At 37.1% G+C, this 15,354-nt stretch overlaps 3 protein-coding genes across 4 annotated transcripts in view; 1 reads left to right on the top strand and 2 right to left on the bottom strand.

The window, feature by feature from the left end:
• Positions 1–12,356, bottom strand: part of LOC125059005 (synaptotagmin-5-like) — a 43,360-nt gene extending 31,004 nt beyond the window's left edge. Inside the window, exons 1-2 of one of the 2 annotated variants that reach the window (XM_047663084.1) lie at positions 12,135–12,356; positions 11,296–11,588 (exon numbers count right to left, since the gene is read on the bottom strand). In XM_047663084.1, coding sequence (XP_047519040.1) covers positions 11,296–11,588; positions 12,135–12,138 — 297 coding nt within the window. In that variant the 5' untranslated portion in view covers positions 12,139–12,356. Of the gene's footprint in view, positions 1–11,295; positions 12,063–12,134 lie in introns of those variants that run through there. The other variant, XM_047663083.1, reaches the window with a different exon arrangement.
• On the top strand, positions 5,990–8,229 carry LOC125059007 (protein ALP1-like). Its single transcript, XM_047663089.1, has 2 exons — positions 5,990–6,413; positions 7,337–8,229. Exons 1-2 carry the CDS (start codon positions 6,124–6,126, stop codon positions 8,217–8,219), a joined length of 1,173 nt encoding a protein of 390 aa, XP_047519045.1. The 5' UTR covers positions 5,990–6,123; the 3' UTR covers positions 8,220–8,229.
• On the bottom strand, positions 6,404–8,881 carry LOC125059008. The gene is made up of 2 exons (XM_047663090.1): positions 8,464–8,881; positions 6,404–7,122 (listed from the first exon to the last, which is right to left on the bottom strand). The coding sequence occupies exons 1-2, from the start codon at positions 8,864–8,866 to the stop codon at positions 6,428–6,430; spliced, it is 1,098 nt and encodes a 365-aa protein (XP_047519046.1). The 5' UTR covers positions 8,867–8,881; the 3' UTR covers positions 6,404–6,427.
• Positions 12,357–15,354: the final 2,998 nt, after the last annotated feature.

Below are 15,354 nucleotides of genomic sequence, written 5' to 3'. Positions count from 1 at the left end.
CTAGGCGACAGCAAAGGAAGGAGACAGAGAGGGGGTCGTCAGCAATGTTCGCTAGGAGAAAAACCACGAAGAGTTCTACATCTAAAAATCCGCAGAATTATAAACCGGATCAAGCGTTTAAATTTAAATGTTACAGATGTCATAAATTTGGGCATAAAGCTTCGGAATGCCCGTGTAAAGGAACAAGGCAGGACTCAAAATGTGTTAGTGAGTTAGGTGCTAGTGAGAATTTTAACTCATGTGTTCTATCTGTTTCAGAGTGTAACGGAGTGATTGGTTCGGGATGTGGAGGAAACTGGCTCATAGATAGTGGGTGTACATCGCACCTTTGTAGATCGAAAGGAAAATTTGACACCTTGACAAATTGCAGTAGTAAGTTAAGTTTGGCCACCAATGTGAGTACATTTGCAAAAGGTAAAGGAACTGTGAGTTTGAATGGGGAGGTTCCGATAAAACTATCAGACACTTTATATGTTCCCGATTTGCGATGCAACTTAATTTCCGTATCTAAAATTACAAGCAAAGGTTTTAATGTAACTTTTAAGAAAGATTCAGCTTATGTAACCGATTCTGAAGGGAATATTAAGTTCATAGCAGATCGAAAAAACAACCTTTATTATATGCGGGAGGGCCATGCTTCTGTTTCTGCGATTTCCGAAACTAAGAACGATTTACTATCCTGGCACGAACGTTTAGGTCACTTAAATGTGAAGGATTTAATAAAAGTATTAGGTCATGTGGGCATTAAAGTTGATATGTCAAATATAAATATTTTATACGACTGTAAGTATTGTGTGCAGGGTAAGATGACTTCTTTCCCATTTTCCAAGTCGAGTGGACCATGTGACGAAAAACTGTCCATCATCCATTCCGATGTAGTTGGGCCAATTCGAAATGAAACTGTCGGTGGTGCAAAATATTTTGTCACGTTTATTGACGATTGTACTAGATGGTGCGAAGTTTACTTACTGAAGAGTAAGAGTGGTGTTCTGGAATGTTTCAAAGAATACAAGAGCTATGTTGAGAACCTTACCGCTAAGAGAATAAAGTATTTACAAACTGATAACGGTGGAGAATACTGTAATAATAAGTTTGATCAATTCCTGAAACAAGAGGGGATAATAAGAAGACTGACTGTACCTCAAACCCCACAGCAGAATGGCGTAGCAGAACGAATGAACAGGACATTAGTTGAAATGGCTAGGTGTATGTTACTTTCATCTAATCTCTCAGCAGGTTTTTGGGGAGATGCTGTATTGGTGGCATGTCATATTAGGAATCGTTGTCCCACGAGTAGTTTGGGTGGTACAATTCCGTACGAGAAGTGGTTTGGCTCTCCAGTGAAGATTGAGTATCTTCAGAAGTTTGGAGCTGAAGTTTATGTTCTAGACAAGAGTCCAACCAAGGACAAATTTGCTGCCAGAAGTGTCAATGGAATATTTATTGGATATCCAATGAACCAAAAGGGATATAAGGTATGGATACCAGTAGACCATAAAACCATTATAGCTAGGGATGTGAAATTCTGCAAGACGAGGCTCGATACTAATGATGACAGGAAATTGGCAATTACTCATGATCCTTTTCAGCTAGATCAATTTTCTGCTGATGTTGATACACCGAAGCCGAAATATGTAGAGGTGGACGTAATACCAAGTACATCTTATTCAGGAACTCGAGAAATGATCGTGGAGACGACTGATTCACCCCTTGGTTCACCTTCTCTATGTCATGAGGAAGATAGTGAAATAGCGCAAGCTGATACAGAGGTAACGTATAAGAGAGGTCCCGGAAGACCAAAACTTCAGAAAGGCCAAGTTGGCCGACCTAAGAAGGTCTATAAAATGATACCCAATGATAATAATGGCCGTGCAGAAGAAACTTTACCTGAGGATGTTGCGTTGACTGTGGAAACTTCCTTAGGGGATGCCCTAAGTAGCGCTGAACGTGCTCTATGGGAGGAAGCAATATTGTCTGAGGTCAAAAGTCTTGTAAAAAATGAAACATGGGAAATTGTTCAAAAGCCGAGAAATCGAAAAGCGGTAGGATGCCGATATGTATTGACAACGAAGCTTAACGTTGACAAAACCGAGAAGAAGAAAGCACGGTTGGTAGCCAAGGGCTACAGTCAACGATATGGCATCGATTACCGAAACACTTTTTCACCTGTCGTCCGACTAGACACGGTAAGACTGCTTACAGCGCTCGCGGTTGAATTAGACATGGAGATACACCAGTTGGATATCAATACTGCATATCTGAATGGATATCTTGACGAGGAAATTTATATGGAGGTTCCAGAATTGTTGACAGAGTGCTTAGGTAGAATTATTAAAGAAGAAAGAGACGAAAGCTTAAAAGAGCAGGCTCGTAAGATGTTAAATGATCTGAAGACAGGTGGAGATGTATGTCGATTGAAGAAATCACTGTATGGCTTGAAACAAGCTGGACGTCAATGGAACAAAAGACTTGACAATAAATTGAAGTCAATGCATTTTAAACAGTCTTTGAAGGAACCGTGTCTCTACTATTTGGACGGTAACTCCATTGATACGTCTATATACTTAGCGGTTTATGTTGATGATTTACTGATAGTTTCACGCAATAAAGGTCTCATACAATCTTTCAAAGATGAACTTTCCAAAGAGTTTGATTTAAAAGACTATGGACTGGCGAAATATATTTTAGGCATTGACATTGTCAAAAATGAGTATGCCACGAAACTGTCACAACAAAAATATATTAATGATTTGATGATAAAATTCGGCATGGAGAATTGTAAAGAAACAGTGACCACGCCGATGGAGGTGAATTTTAGACCCGATGGTTCACAAATTCCGCTGGAGAAGGAATGTCCATATAGAGAATTAATCGGAAGCTTGATTTATCTTTCAGCAGGAACTCGTCCGGATATCACACACGCCGTGACAAGATTAGCAGCGTTTTGTGATAATCCTGGACAGATACAGTGGAATGCGGTGAAAAGATTACTTCGTTATCTTAAGAGGACAGCCGATTATGGACTGATTAATCGAAAAACAGGTAAGAGCTTAATTGGTTATTCGGATGCTGACTGGGCAAATTGTCCTATAGATAGGAAGTCATACTCCGGGTATGTTTTTTTGTTAGGAGGGGCTGCGATTTCATGGAAATCCCAGAAACAGAAATGCGTAGCAACTTCAACGTGCGAAGCCGAATATATTAGTTTAAATTTGGCGATAAAAGAGGCAGTTTACCTGAATAGTCTTATGAAAGAGATAGGGTTGCGCGATTTCGGGAACATAGTGTTGTACTGCGATAATCAAGGTGCCTTATTTCTATCGGAGGATCCAGTCTTCCACGCCCGAACTAAACATTTCGATATTCAATATTATTTTATAAGAAGTGTTTTAAGGGAGAATACTGACATACAATTATCGTATGTGTCTACCGAGGAGATGGCGGCGGATGTGCTAACAAAAGCTTTACAAAGACAGAAACATTACCGCTGCATCTCAATGTTAGGTGTAGATTAAGATTGCATGTCTGTATATTTTTGTAATGACTATTTAGTACATATTTGTTGTTAAATGTGTATGCAAATCAAGGGGGTGTATTAGAGGAAACTCTTTGGTAATTTGCATACATATTATATCGTCATAGTTCGTTATTTAAAGTTGGCGTTGCTATGGTCTTGTTATGTTTTTATATTGTCACTTATTAATAAACTGGACTGCTGCACGCGACTACCGCTGCACACTTATAACCCAACAATAAATTAGGAAAAACATATTTTCCAATTAAATAAATAATAATTATTATAGAGACTAACATAGTAGAACTTTTGTCAGTTCACTCAACGGACAATGAAAATGGTACCCTATGTAATTCGTTAACATACTAAATACGTTAATATGTGCCCTTTTTAAAAGGCTCTGTAGTGATGTTATAAAATGTTACCTTATATTTACTCTACATATAATGCAGATATAGTAAACATTTCATTATTATGATTTCTCGAATAACGTGACAATGTATCACGCTATTTCCGAATAAGGTCAACTGACTTCTGAGATTTGGAGGTCCTTGGTTATTATAGATATTTGGAGCCTGTTGAACGCGGCAACAAGTGCTGCATCGATCAGGGTGACGCACGAACGCCTCCCCCTCCCTTACGTCCCTCGCTCCCCAAATGATTCAAATTACGAAAGCAATTTAATTATTCATGGAAAATGTTTGCAACTCCTTCCTTCTTGTAAATAGTTTTTAATTTCATACAATTTATCGTGCTTATTCGAAGACACTAACGAAAGAGAAAGTCTCTAACTTGATTTGATTGCATTAGAAGAATTAATAATAAACGTAATTTAAAAAATACTAAATAATTCGTTAACAATATGTATGTGGCTATATATCTCAAAAATGACTCAAGTGCTTTGAATAAAACTTGAATTGTTCCCTAAGAAGTAATATACTAAATGAAAAAAAAATGTTTTCGAGAGTTCAAGAATTAAAACATACAAACACAATACCTATCGTATTCAGTTTAAATTAAATTTCTAGTCAAGTTAAATTACTGGTTAAAAATAACGATTTATTTTTATGTTCAATATGAACATAGTTTTAACTTGATATATCTACTAACTTGACATTAAGACGAAGCTTTGTTGAAAGACCATTTTTAAAACAAAAGACAATCATATCTTTAATAATTGACATGAGATATCAGCAGGCAGACATCTTAACATAACTTACTATAAAGTAACGTCTGCATTGTGTTATTACTTCGCTTGTTGTTACTACTTCGTTGATAACAAACGCAAAGTTGTAAGTAAAATCCACTTACCGTTCACTACGCAATCCCTGGCCGGCAAAAAGCCATAATAAATGGAGAAGAAAAAAATAAACTTTATTACATAATAAAAAAGTATTTATAGTTGTAAGAGAAAGGCAGCTAGTCTCCTCCATTTGACATTTTAATGATTTAAGGTACTTGACTTAATAAATTAAACATACCACTTACAATTTTATATTGAAAGTGGAATTGAAAGAATAGTATGCATGCATGAAAGTATGTATATGTCACCGTAAAATTGTAAACACCGTTAGATTGTAATCTATCTCGCGAGATTGTAAACTGTCGAAAGATTGTGAACCTCAACGAACTGCTTACAATTTAACGTATTATTGTTCGATAGATTGTAATCTATCGAAGTGAAACCGTCAAATTGTGCAGCTTTTGCATTTATAACATTATTAATCCAGTGGCGTTGCAACCCTATAGGTCTTGGCCAGAGTTTGCATCTATTTCTTTGGTCTTTTAGTTCATAGACAAGTATGTGCTCTTATGTATAGAGATTTTTCACGAATTATTGCGCATATAGAAAACAAATTCTATTGGTGCAACGCTGTGATTCGGACACACCACCTGACTTGAGGTGAGAGACTCAAACTCTTGAGGTGAGAGAGTAAAGAGACTGAAAACGAAAGGGTGGAACCGTGTAGCCAGCCGTTGAGCCACTTTCGTTATTTTTCTTTAATAACTGTATATGTGGGCTGGATTTCAATCATAACAATTGGGTAATTTAATAGCATCGCCGTCAGCTTAATCCGCGCGGACTTTGTGTATTTTGCCAATCCAGTAGCCAAACAAGTATATTTCAGTCATCTTTCATGAAACACAATTTAATATACGCAGCTGGGGCCATTTTTTTAGGAAATAATTCAATTTAGGATTATTAGCGGACTGAGCCACTCATGGAGTCGAATTATTAACACATACGTGTTAATAATTCGACTTCGAAATATTATCGACGATTCGAAATATTATTATTTAAAAATTAGCACACACATTCGTTCTGATTCTGTAGCGATGGATTGTATATTGGTATTGCATTACAAGAACCCAGAAATATTTATGAGCAATTATAATCTATCGATTTAAAAACTTGTACATTGTTACGCAGTTCATAACATGGCGCCATCTTTGTTACAAGCAGCGAGTCGCCTTTTAGAGCTAGTTCAGACATGGCGGAATCCGTGCGGATGCAAATCGCGCGGTTCTAAACGCAAGTGTTCAGACAGACGCGGATGTAAATGCGGAGTGCCGTAATCCGCATAGAGTGACAGCGTTCTAGTCCAATCATGGAAGTCGAAGAAGCAATATGTGTGTACTTGTTGCTCCGTAAAAAAGAAAGAAAGAAGAAACGGCAGTATTGGGTGCATCCAATATTACGTGATCGGCTCACCCATGGTCAGTTTCTGACTTTATATCCAAAATTAAGAAGTTTTGAACCAAAATTCTTTAATTATTTGAGAATGTCGATAAATTCATTTGATGAATTATTAGAAATGATCAGTGAACAAATTGCATCTAATGATACCCATATGAGGTCAAGCGTGGCCCCAGAAGAAAAACTCGTGATTACATTAAGGTAAGATATTTATTTTATACATCAGAATATATGTTTTGTACTATAGAAGACTGTGAGTCGTCAGTGCTATTGCATGATAAAGGCGATGGAGACTCTCCTGGTACGATTGTAGAATATCCTGTAAAATATCCTTGTGGGTTTGAATATTGTTGGTTTTGCCAAAATACTTCATTAGGCGTGTTCTGCTGGCTCGTGATATGAATAGGCGCTGGTAATTTCTGCCCTTTCTGTATTACCTGGAGTAATTCAATTTTAGTAGCCAAACGCTTATTTTCTGGAATTTTTTTTAACTCTTTATACAATGACATACAAAAAAGCTTATCATCATCATCTTGCTTTGACATACTTTCTTGTAATTGTCTCTGTATTTTATCCCTTGATTCAATGCTATTTTCTAATATGTCAGCCAATCGCTCTTCTGAAGTAATTTTAGTCTTCTTCCTTTTATTGGGTACTGGTTGTATTTCACGTGCATTAACAAAATTATCTTGGTTTTGGTCAATGTTTTGAATTCCTTCATTTTTGGCTTCATGTATGTTTGATGTCGTTTCTTTGTTTTCTACTGTCTTCTGAAGAAAAGAAAGCCGGTCAAAATACATGTATTTTGAACCTTTACATGCACCAGAACCAGAAGGAATTGATTTGCCTTTCTTGAATTCCTTATTATAAGCATCCCGTATATTCTTCCACTTTTTTTGTAAAGTTACACCTGGAACAGAAATCAGTATTTTTAACAAAATTGTAGACTTATAAATACAGGAGCGGTCAAATATTTGAAGACACTCAAAAATTTGAAAAATTTAAAATAAAATAATTGACACTCATTATTTTAAACTAGCTGGTGCCCGCGACTTATAATTAATAAATGAAAAGTTTGCAACTTTGTTAACAAAACGATACAGATCAAGATTATATTGTTTCAGATATCTGGGTACTGGTTGTTCCTTTGGAGAACTGCATTACAACTTTCGTCTTGGCAAATCTACAATTACAGGAATTGTCCGTGAAGTATGTGAAGCTCTGTGGGAAAAAGTCGCAAAAAATGTCATGCCTGAACCCAGCGAAGATATATGGAAGAAAATAGCTACAGATTTTGAAAAATATGCAAATTTCCCCAATTGCATTGGCGCCATAGATGGCAAGCATATAAGGATTACAAAACCCAATGATTCTGGATCTTTGTATTATAATTACAAAACTTTTTTTTCCATAGTGCTGTTGGCACTTTGTGATAGTAACTATTGTTTTTCTTTCATAGATATTGGATCATATGGAAAAAGTAGTGATTCTGCAATTTTTAAAAATTCGGTATTTTATAAAAGATTAATAGAAAAGTCATTACACATACCAAAACCTAAACCAATATCTAACACAGATCCTACGCCATTGCCATACGTCATAGTTGGCGATGAAGCGTTTGGTTTATCCGAAACTGTAATGCGACCCTATGCAGGTAGAGGGCTATCATACGAAAAAAATATATTTAATTACAGGTTATCAAGAGCTCGACGTTATATTGAATGCACTTTTGGAATTCTGGCAAACAAGTGGCGCATTTTTCATAGGCCTATAAACGTTAATATAGACTTTGCCGAAGACATAATAAAGGCCTGTTGTGTGCTACACAATTTTGTTAGAACTAGAGATGGTATACAGTTTGAAGATACTTTATATACTGGGCCAATGAGTAATCTTAATACATTACATGCAGGAAGGGGTACACCGTCATCATTAAATATTAGAGACAAATATGCTAATTACTTTGTAAATGAGGGTCGTGTAGAATGGCAAGACACAAAAATATAAAAACTTGAGAGGTGTCAAGGGACACCCGGATAGAACGAAGTTGACCTCACTGGAGGCGAGTACTAGAGGCGAGTAGCGAGGCGTGGTGTTTGCGTGCGTGAGAATCGTGAGATTTTTCCCGCGCCCGATACTTACCTCCAATCACAATAACAACATTTTTATATAGTTTAGTTATTTGGGGTGGACTGTCAATTACAAAATATGTAAACTACCCTGATAAATGTAAAATTAAATACATACTGACCAAAAAGAACCTTTTTTTCCAAAGAATCCTCATTTTCTCCAAAAATATCCACCAGCTCCTGCCAAGCTCCGTTTCTAATAATTTTATTGGAATATTCTGCACATTGGATGTCCCACAAAGCAGGTCTCTTTTCCACCTCATCGATGAATAGCTCGGTGTCGAAGCGATCCATTGTCACCGTCCGATACGCGCGGCTTCCGCAGAGCAACTGAACGCGCTCTAGGTACGTCAAGTAAATAGATCCGAGCGGCAACCGCGCGAATTCATTTTCTAGCGGTTGAGTGGCGGTAGCCGCGCGGTTTGTCAATCCGCGCGGACAGGTATGAACGAATTTATAGGCGCTAATGTAAATAAGATCCGCGCGGTCTAACCGCGCGATTTGCATCCGCACGGATTCCGCCATGTCTGAACTAGCTCTTAGTCGGCTCTCAAATATTCTCTTCAAAATATTCCTCGAGATGTCGCTTTACACAAGGACTACTTATAGTACAAATTACAAAACATTCGATTCGTGTGTATAAAGATGGCATTATTGCATCGTTATTGATTCTAATAAAAAAATATATATTGGTTGTTTGTAAAGTAGGTTTACGATCGAGATCGAGATTTACGTGATAACGTCTTATTGGTGATATAAGTTTTTGGGAAGTAAGGAATTAATGAAGATAACAATTTTTTCAAATTTTAAATTACATCTATCGTTTTATTCACGTTTTTGATGATAAATTTCGGGTGTAAAATGACAAGTTTACTTATTCGACTATGATATACATTTTTCTTCATACATTCACGGAATGACTGGCAGCGCTCGAGATGAGACGGGAGATCGGTCCGTCTCTCTCTCGTTATACCTGCGATCGCGCTCGTGAGGTTTTGGTGTGACACAAGTTTCTGAACATGTCACCCGACTAAAACGATTTTAAAGACGTTATCACGTCAAAATAAGATACGTACGGAATAAATTTCTTGTTTTTATAAACCAAAATTTTCGAGATATAACTAGATTTTCAGTTACAATATTTTCTTCAAAAACTATTAACCTTTCTATGCAGCCCATATCGTAGCTGAAACATTTCAAATCCATCATAAATATCAGTCTGTTGTCGAAGGTGTTATGCAAAAAAGTTCGTTGTCCTAAGGAAGGGCAGTTACAATAGGTACTAATTGTAATTTAATTTCATAATTATATTTTTATTTAATTTTCCACCTTTAATTGAAAAAAATTTAAATTACAAATTAAATAAACATACGATTAACCAAGTTAAAAAAAGGAGGTTCTCAATTGGCTATGTATTTTCTTGTAACATACGTTCTGTAGATTGTTTATTTAAAAGCGACCTTTCTAATAGTTCCACAATCTTACGGTTATATCAGATGATGGTATGTACGAGATACGAGATACGTATATACGAGAAATGAAGGAAATTATAAAATATAAAAACTTAAAGCAATTTATATAGTTTTGAAGTCGAGCCGATTATATCCATTAAAAAGGTGCTTTTTATACAAAATCGCAATTCAAATCGAATTATCGGCTATTTTAACAATCTCACCAAATATCGAAAATATTTACCATTTAAACCTTGAACAACTCGTAAACGAGTCAAGAGAATAAGTTATAACTGGATTGTCAAAGTTGCTCATTCTGTCGCAAGGCACTGCTCCCTGGGGAAATATAACCGACATTTCGTCTGATAGATATTAAGAATTTCCTTAGTTTTTATAAAAGGTTATACGGGCTTGTTTGTGGAATCATATTATAAAGCTTTATTTTGAAACCACTGGCTAGATTTTGTTGTGTTTTAGTTACAATAGAGATAATTTGTATGAAAAGTGTGCCTAGGAAAGTATTATAAGTACTTTTATGTATCGGGAAATTTCGTGTACTTCGCATGTACGTAGATAAGTTACAATTAAAGCGCCGTAAGGCAAAACATGTATGTGTAATATAAAATACGAGACTGCGTAGATTTCCATCTCAAACATAATTCATATATATTACTAGCAGACCGGCCAAGCGTTGCTGTGGCTAAGGTTTTTGTTATATTACATAGTAGCAATCTATTCCAGGGAAACGGTAGGAGAACACCAGTCATGGGGACAACCATGCTTTTTTGGTGGTAATGCCATTAAATTGTAGCTTATGTGAAACGTTGGCACTTTCAACACAGCGCCATCTGTTAGAATTGTGACTATCAAATAATTAACAAATAATTTGCAATAAAATAATATTGCGGGTATAAATTGAGATGTCAGCTATCCTAGATTTAAGTTAGATCAAACCGTGCAAATTTGATTGAAATCGGTTCAGTAGTCTAGGAGGCCATAGCGGACAAACAACGTGACACGTAATTTATATATATTTCGATATGGTGTCAACTTTTATGAGCAGTGTTTTCATTCAAGTAAAAAATGAAATCTAGCATTTCATTGGTAGGGATACAGTCGTGGGCGCGAGGTCACATTAACTTTGTTTCTTCCGACTTCTAAGACGGAAATAATTTTTCCTTATCAACGTAACATTCGTTACGATCGCTTTTCGCAATTTTGATTTCCATTTATATGAAAGATACGTACAAGATTCTATTGTGGATTCGATTCTGTGATTTGGTTTATTTAAAATTATTTATCGATTCAACTTAACATAAATTAATATCAAGTTTTATAGCATCATCAAACATTTTAATTTCAATAAGTTGTTGGAGCATCGCAAGCAATTTACGCAGTGAAACATCTCTAGAAATCTCACAATAAACACAAATACACTATTATTTGCGCCTTCTATACGTAATAAGAGTATCTCAAGCAAACATAAAAGATTGAGCTACTCACATTTGGACTAACTTCCATAGGCGTCAGCGAGGGCTTCTCCAGCTTTTTCGGGCGTCGAAATATGAACAGCAAAACGGCAATTACAAGAACAGTTCCGGCGCCCAACATCGCTCCCAAAACACCACTCCAAACATTTCCCATTCCTTCACGTGCAATCCGCGCTTCAGGTTTCAAAACATTATTGATAATTTTTCTGGTAGCCCCTTCTTTCCAATCTCTATGATATTCATCCATTACGTAGTCACTGTCGTCCCAAGGTGCCTCGCTAAACACGTTCCCTGCCCACGGCTTATCTGAAGATAACAAAATTATACTATAGAACAACATCGATCGTTTACTGCCACGATAAACCTCATTTATTGTAATGGAGCTTAGCTATAGTCTGTATAGAAGTTTAAAAAAGGAACCTTTCTATGAAATTTAGTAGCTAGAAGCTATAAACAGTTCGGATGACCAGCTTAATATGAGCTAAAGGTTTCTCGTCCAAGAGTCACGTTGTCCATTATGCAGATTGTAGACATCGTAAATACGTTGTGAAATGTTGTAAAAAGCAATTTTAGACGGTTGTTTGATTTGCTTAATTGCTATGCAAACGTTACCAGATTGTAATAACATGCGCGTAGAAAATATTCATACAAAATTGTAATAGTAGCTAAGTCTTCATAGGTCATACAGTAATAACACTAAAGTACAATGTATACATGTATTTGTTTTTAAATCAATCTAAAAAGGCAATAAACTGACACGACGAAAAAGTGTTCCATATGGTACCCTCGCAATCGTTAAATACAGAAGCAATAATTTAGTGAAATAAAATTATGATTAAATAAAATTCTTACCCATCAGCTGTTTTGTTCTACGCTTTAATTTTAATGTTGGGCGGGCGGCTGGGCGCGCGTCTGCTCTGGGCGGCGACGTCTTATCATTAACGCGACTTGTTTACTTCGGTCTGACACAGTGAATATAATCAAGGCAGTAGCTTCAATCCATAACTCGTTTGATTAACGGCCGCTGTCTCCTATGGGTTTTCTATTGTCAGTATATGTAATAATACTATGCCTTATTCAATATATAACGTCATTCGACTGTTTGTACATGCATCTACGTCTTACTAGCGGTGCTACGATTAGGTTTTGATAAGAAAGATATAACAATTGTCTTCTTCTTGATCATAAGGTTCTTATAAAACTTAAGACTTAGGGTCCTTCAAGAAAAGAGCGTACCAATTCTTAAAAGACCGGAAACACTCTTCCTATAACGTGAGAAGAAAACTGATATGTATTTGCCCCCTTTTTTATAAAAAAAAAAATGTGTGGCACTCGGGGACTGCCGCAGTAAAGCTATTGCATAGCATTTTTTATCAACTTATGCAATTATAATTATTTATATTTTTTTAATTTATGCAGTATTTTTATTCTTTGATATTAATTCCATAATCTACCACTCTACCAGACTCAGACTAACACGCCTATATAGTCTGTCTCACTCTAACGCGTACCGGCTGCACTCGATGTGAGACGTCACGTTACGTCATCGTGTGTAAGGTTATTTTCGTTACGGAATTTCTGGATTCGGTCTCCACGCTCGACGGCCCGCGATAGAAGCTATGCAATAGCTTAAAAACCTTAAGTAGAAAAAGTGATGTACCTACCTAAATCACAATTTTCTACTAATTTTATCTAGCAAATTTATCTTCCCCTAAAAGGCGTGGTATAGGTACTAAGATAGCTTGGAACGTATACGATTATACATGTCGATACTCCTATGCCAGTAAGGGTAATAATACTGCCATGCGACATACTGTGGCTGCGATCTGTCCCGATGTTGACATTATTGCATCGACCTAATCGAGTAATACCATTCATTTAGTTACGTTCGCGTGGCCGACTACTAAAAGCTTGTAAGGATGAGTTCATTGTTATTCAGAGCTGATTTTCAGTGTCGTCTGTTTACTTTGGAGCGTCGAGATTACTTTAGACGCTGATTTTAGATATACACTCTCCCTTCTGTGTTTGTTTGTATTGGAAGTGCTGGCCTTATGGCACGATGAGACTCATATTTTGCAACATTTTTTTACGGCGAATCAAACTTAACTTAAAAAACTTGGCGATTAAAAAGAGTGGCGGAGAGTTAATTGCCAGTTCTTCTCTTCCGTTCTACGCCCATGATTTGAGAACTGGCACTAAATGTAAAGTTAGAAGCATGTCATATACATTTCTTTTTTTTGACGATCATAAGTGTACATGTGTTACTTATATAATTAAATGATTTTTAAATTTTAAGATGCTGCGAAAATAATCTATGTTTATAATAAACCTGATGTATGAATTTAAACGTTGAAGTCTGCGTTATCTACTTGTGAATATAATTTACTAGGCATAAAGAAAACATTTCAATGTGGCAAATATATCTTTGCACAATTCGGCTTTTTCTATGTAGATTTCTATTAATCCTTTTTGGACCCAAGAGTTCAGTAAGCAATAAGTGCTCATGCGTGTACACCTTTACAATAATGCCTATAAATATCATACGTTGATGTTATTTAAACTTGTGGACTATAAAGGTATGTTTGGATAGAAGATGGATTGTACTTTAATTAGGTATGTTAGATAAAAATCAGATATTTTTTATGTGTTTCCAACGGATGAAAATTCGGGTCCTTAGAGGTTATAATTGCTCACGAGCAGTTATGGCAACTCTATTCAGAAAGAGCCATCATCAGCTCAGACTGGCATGTGGCTGACAAAATAATCACCAAATAAAAAGTAGCATGGGCCATCAACTTACTACCATTTAAAGCGGCTGGCTTGGATGTCATTTTCCCAGGTCTACTAAGATGAAGTGGGAATCTAATAGTAGAATATATTGTCTCAGTTTTCCGAGCCTGTATAGCTCATCGCATGAAATGGAGGGAAGAAAAAATCATATTAAACCAAAACCAGCTAGAGAGGATTATACCCAAGCGAAATCGTTCAGACCTATCGGCCTCATAAAAGCTGGAGGTTGGGAGACCTGGACATACGAAGCCAAGTATCCTTATCTGAATTCTGATAAATAGAATTATCGAATTATAGAATGCAAAAAGATGCTAGGCGTCAAATGGGGTTTATCGCATAAAATAACTGTATGGCTTTACGCTGCCGTAATTAGGCCAATGCTTACTTACGGAGCTCGGCCCTGGTTTGGTGGCCGAGATCGGAACTCCGAACGGTAATCACAAAACTTGGGACGCTTCTAGACACTCGCCTTGTCCGCTGCTATCGGTTGCATGAAGCCAACTGCAGCGATGGAGATAGCCCTGCCAATTGTACCCCTAAACCTCTACATACAGACTTTGCTCCTGGATCTATGGGGGAAAAACCACTACAGTACACACACCGATTCTCAACATGAGAGTATCAACCTCTCATAACCGCGCCACATGATAGGATCGCTAATCAACACACAGACCCTGAATGAGCTACGCATATAGACGCACCGATGGCTCAAAAACAGGAAATGGCTCCACCGTTGGCATATTCTCTCTTGATCTTAACATCAATATACACATCCTTAGGCACACACAGCTCGTGTGTGCCTAAGGATGTAAGGATGTAATATCTAACCGAAGCAGCCAGAGCCGTGCAGCGGTTAGAAATTAATAACTTCTGTATTAAGTGCGTATTCCTCAGTGCGTCTGTGCTGATGGTGCTAGAAAAAGACAAACGACAAACTGATACTGGAGGTTCACAATGCACTGGAGGCAATAACCCTGACAAACAGGGTTACCCTACAGTGGATAAAAGGACACAGTGGATCTCTCGGCAATGATGCTGCCGACGAGCTTGCGAAGAGAGGCTCCGGAATGATGCCCGCTGGCCCGTATCCGCTTCTTCCCTTGCCCTTCTAGCAAGTGCAAACCTAGATTCGCCAAAGATCTACAGAGCTCCAACATCACCGATGGTCACGAAAGCGGACTGCAGACAATCAAAAATGGCTCTGCCAGCAGTTAAACCGCTAATGACAAAGCGACTTCTAAGCCTCAACAGAACTAATTTCAAAACCATGTTAGGGACAATT

Source organism: Pieris napi, chromosome 19 (assembly GCF_905475465.1).
Source record: "Pieris napi chromosome 19, ilPieNapi1.2, whole genome shotgun sequence".
Taxonomy (NCBI): domain Eukaryota; kingdom Metazoa; phylum Arthropoda; class Insecta; order Lepidoptera; family Pieridae; genus Pieris; species Pieris napi.
This window is presented reverse-complemented; position numbering and strand designations above follow the sequence as displayed.